The sequence below is a fragment of the Cibotium barometz genome, chromosome 36, assembly GCF_041138505.1.
Source record: "Cibotium barometz isolate CiBa-2024 chromosome 36, ASM4113850v1, whole genome shotgun sequence".
NCBI classification, from domain to species: Eukaryota; Viridiplantae; Streptophyta; class Polypodiopsida; order Cyatheales; family Cibotiaceae; genus Cibotium; species Cibotium barometz.
This window is the reverse complement of record NC_141081.1, coordinates 3,171,755-3,175,527: the sequence shown is the minus strand read 5'-3', so window position 1 is coordinate 3,175,527 and position 3,773 is coordinate 3,171,755. Positions and strand designations below refer to the sequence as shown.

Sequence of the window (3,773 nt, the reverse complement as noted above, 5' to 3'; positions counted from 1 at the left end):
TATTTCCCAAACCTTGAAACAAGGGGAATTCGACCTTGGTATTGGGAAAATTGGAGGGTCATATTGCCCTAACGCCGTTGGGTTGAAGTTTGAAGGTCCATTTGGAAAGGTTCCATACACAAAGTTGATGGCAGCTCATAGATGGGTGCCACGTGGAACGACTGCGTCTTCTTTCCTGAAAATGTTTTTTTTTTGCGAAATAGGGACCCGAATTTCCGGGCTTCCTATCCATTGAGATGATGCCACGTGTGTCCGTGAGGTTGCCACCGTTTGGTTTTATTCCACAAATTCACGTACTGGATAAAGTAGGACAATCTCTACATTACCTACTGTAACGCAGCTCTGCATTTGTGATGGGCGACACGTGTCCTGGGTGTGCTAGCTGTCGGGCAGAGAACCGGTTTTCATCACGACACGTGTCTAGAAGCGCCTCCTCCCACCGACAGGTGTTTGGCGTGGGCGTCGAAAAGTGGGTGATCCATGCAGGCTCAACGGGACACGTGTAAGAAGGTGAGCGAAAGACGGAGAGGGTCTGGTATGAAGAAGACGGGACGGCCACGTCATCGAAAATTGCGGGGGTGCCTGGCCGCGTATGCTCCCTGTGCCAGGTTGTAATATGCGCACGTTGCTGATGAGCGTAAAGACAGCGTTCTTGGGATCGCTCTGGATTTTGTAAAGTGCCACGTAAACAAAGGCTATTTTTTTTTCGAATGCCATTGTAATTTGTCACATAATGGACACCTCTGCATTGAGCCGTGAGTTTTAAGCTATGGACTAGGTTTACGTTATCAGCAGCTCCAATCTGTGTGCTTCAGCCTTGGTAGCTAGCAATTGGTGCTATAATGGAATGTGATTTCCTGCACGTGAAGCCGCTATGAGTAGTGTGGGGAAGTCTCATGAGGTAGCTTGTAATTCTACATGGCTTGCACTCCTTAGGTCCTCTTTAGCATAAGCCTTTCGGTGTAATGGGCGGTGAGTCCAGCTGCTGCAGTATGGCTAGTAGTGCTCGGGGTGAAACCGATCTTTTCAGATCGCGAGGTGCCCAGCTTTTCCTGATCGACGGTGATGAAAGCGTGTTGATGCAGAGTGGAGATTTCGCCTTCTTGCTGGTGAAGCACTCTTGGTCTCCCCAGCTCGCTGCAGTTGTGGCTATGGTGGGCGATGTGCAGTGGCCCGTTGGCAAGGACTCTACAGTGACCAAAGTGGGCGAAGCAAGCTTCTCTTTCTCTTTGCCAGGTCCCCTCATGTATGGCCTTGTCTTGGCTGCTGCAGCCGATCTGCAAGGACTTGAAGGACTTCTTCACGAGTACTCCTCCTACCAAGCTGCAATACACTCGGAGACCGACACCGGTAATTCAATTATATAGGCACAATTAGGTTCAGTTCGGTCCCGGTTATCATGTCGATTTTCCGGATTTTAGGCTGCTACAGCTGGTGGAGCTCACTAAACCACAGGTGGATTTGTTCCTCATGATGAGAGTACATGCATGATGATGCGTGTGTGCAATACGCAGAGATTAAAGGAGGCGGGAGGTGGATGACCCAAAGAATGCACATATGCAAGGTTTTCAAAGACTGAGCCACGAGGGCTCCTTGGTCCATGAATTTGGCCTCTTCTCTTAAGAGGTTTTTTGTCTTCCATGTTCTTCAAAGCATTAAGGAGTGTATTATGACAAGATGCGTTTGGAATTGCAGGTGAGCAGCAAGGCCAGACTGAAGTGGCGGAGCGGCAGGCGGCGGAGTACTGGACGAAGGTCGCGCGGGAGGTGGAGGGCGGAAGCGCCGCCGAGCCGGCGGGGCAACGACGGGCGGCGACGGCAGCAGGCGGAGCGACATATTTCCAGAAGAGATCCGGGGAAGAGGTAAGCCCGAGAATGGTTAAGAGGATGCAGCAGGCGAGAAGGATGTCTGCCGTCGCAAAGCTCTTCTCCAGAAGCCTAGAGAAAGGAGCGATCAACGCTTCCACCCACATAGAGAAGGCAATGGCTGGCACCGGAAGTCCGTCTTCGGCGACAGACTTGGTTTTGGCGAGCGTGGACGCCGTGGCCAAAGTGGTGGAAGCCGTCGAGACGGCCGGCAGAACTTTGCTGGAAAGCGCTGGGACGGCGGGGACGGAATGGGTGCAGAGAAATTATGGGCAGAAGCACGGAGAGGCTACAGCAGAAGGCATGCGCGCCATGGGCAGCGTCATCTATTCCGCCTGGACGCTAAACAAGGTTGGTTTGCGCATGCTTTTCCGAGCGATCGCCGCCTCTATGGTCATCAACAGCGGCGGCAGCAGCAGCAGCAGCCGTTCCGGGTCCACCACTTCTTCCGACATTCGTCGCCTTTTTTCCTCGTCATCGTCCTCTTCATTTTCCAGCAAGTCGCCTATCACTCCGTCTCATCTCCAAGGGGTCGCTGACAGTACCTCCCGTTTGCAAGTGACTGCAGCTACGCCGCCGCCACTTCCCCCTTCGCCACCAGTCACATCGACTGCAGTTCCTTTTCGACAGCCAGTGCCGCCGCCACCACCACCACCACCTCCGTCTGCACCTGCCGCAGGTTCTCCATCTCCCTCGTTCCGTCTTTATAAACCGCGGCCGGCATCTACCATCACGGCATCCCCTCCCCCTCCCTTTTTGCCTCGACCACCTCCACGCCCTCATCCCCCATCATAACAACGCCACACGAACCGTTCTCCTGAATCCCTGATCAACTTACTAAGCGATGACGACCATACTTCTCAGGAAATGGCTGCATCTTGGGTGGTTTGGCTTGTGTGTTCGTTTACAGATGTGAGGGCGACAGCTGAATACGAACTAGGTTCCTACACACTTGCCGGTTCCCTTCAAACTCTCAAATGTTGATATCCCGTAACTCGATTCTCGATTGCCAATGCACCTCACTGTCTCTGTATGTACATTGGTGTTGATGTAACCTATCCATCCCTTCCCATCTCTTCAACAAACACCGCTCTTGGCAACACGTGTTGATGCTTTTTTGTTCATACGATATCAGCAGGCTTGATTTTTGACGGGCATTCTTGCCTTTTCAAAATTGACGGGTTTGGTGAAATATAGCAAGTTAGTTTTTTTTATTTTAAGGTACTTTGGAGAAATATAGCAAGTTTTTTATATTTTAATGTAATTTTTGACAAGCATTTAAAGATTTGCAAGTATTTGACGGGCAAAATGCATGGGCGTCACACCCGTCAAAAAAGGAACTATGGTTGCGCTCTCTCTCGTCCAATCATACATGCTTCATTTCATGCGGTGATCATGTCATACCTACTTTTATACCATAATGAAACCCTTTTCTCTCACAAGTAAAAGATATTGAGCTGGTTTCACGCATCTCTAATTTTATTTCTCAATGGTGATGAGTCTTGGTGTGAAATGGCATGTGAAAGTCTTGAAAACTTTTAGGGAGGCGTCTTGTTGATACCTAAATACGATTTCCTAAAAGCTAAATCTTGTTTTCGCATGTGCGTGCATGCTCACCCATGTGTGTGTATTAGGGTTATAAAATTGAGTTTTTATTTGAGAGGGTATTGAAATAACATCCCCTCACTTTCCACTATGGGAGTGGGTAGATTTGAACTTCATGTAGGGAGGAGTTGGTGCTACCACTAGGCGCGAGCCTATGAGACACTATAGGAGTGGGTGGATTTGAACCTAGCACCTTCACGTAGGCAGGGGTGGGTGGTGCTACTGCAAGGCTACTGCATCCTAGAAGGCATGAAGAGTCATCTTTGGAGGGCCTACACTCATGTTATCACATGGCTCTCTCAA

General features: G+C 50.1%; 1 protein-coding gene across 1 annotated transcript; it reads left to right on the top strand.

Annotated features, from left to right (window-relative positions):
* The first annotated feature begins 642 nt into the window (after positions 1-642).
* On the top strand, positions 643-3,086 carry LOC147617409 (protein EARLY-RESPONSIVE TO DEHYDRATION 7, chloroplastic-like). The gene is made up of 2 exons (XM_086775665.1): positions 643-1,350; positions 1,696-3,086. The coding sequence occupies exons 1-2, from the start codon at positions 966-968 to the stop codon at positions 2,658-2,660; spliced, it is 1,350 nt and encodes a 449-aa protein (XP_086631791.1). The 5' UTR covers positions 643-965; the 3' UTR covers positions 2,661-3,086.
* The last annotated feature ends 687 nt before the right edge of the window (positions 3,087-3,773 follow it).

Coding starts and splice junctions, on each gene's coding strand:
- LOC147617409 (XM_086775665.1), top strand. CDS start 966: ATGGGCGGTGAGTCCAGCTGCTGCAGTATGGCTAGTAGTGCTCGGGGT. Junction 1,351..1,695: donor ACACTCGGAGACCGACACCG/GTAATTCAATTA, acceptor TTGGAATTGCAG/GTGAGCAGCAAGGCCAGACT.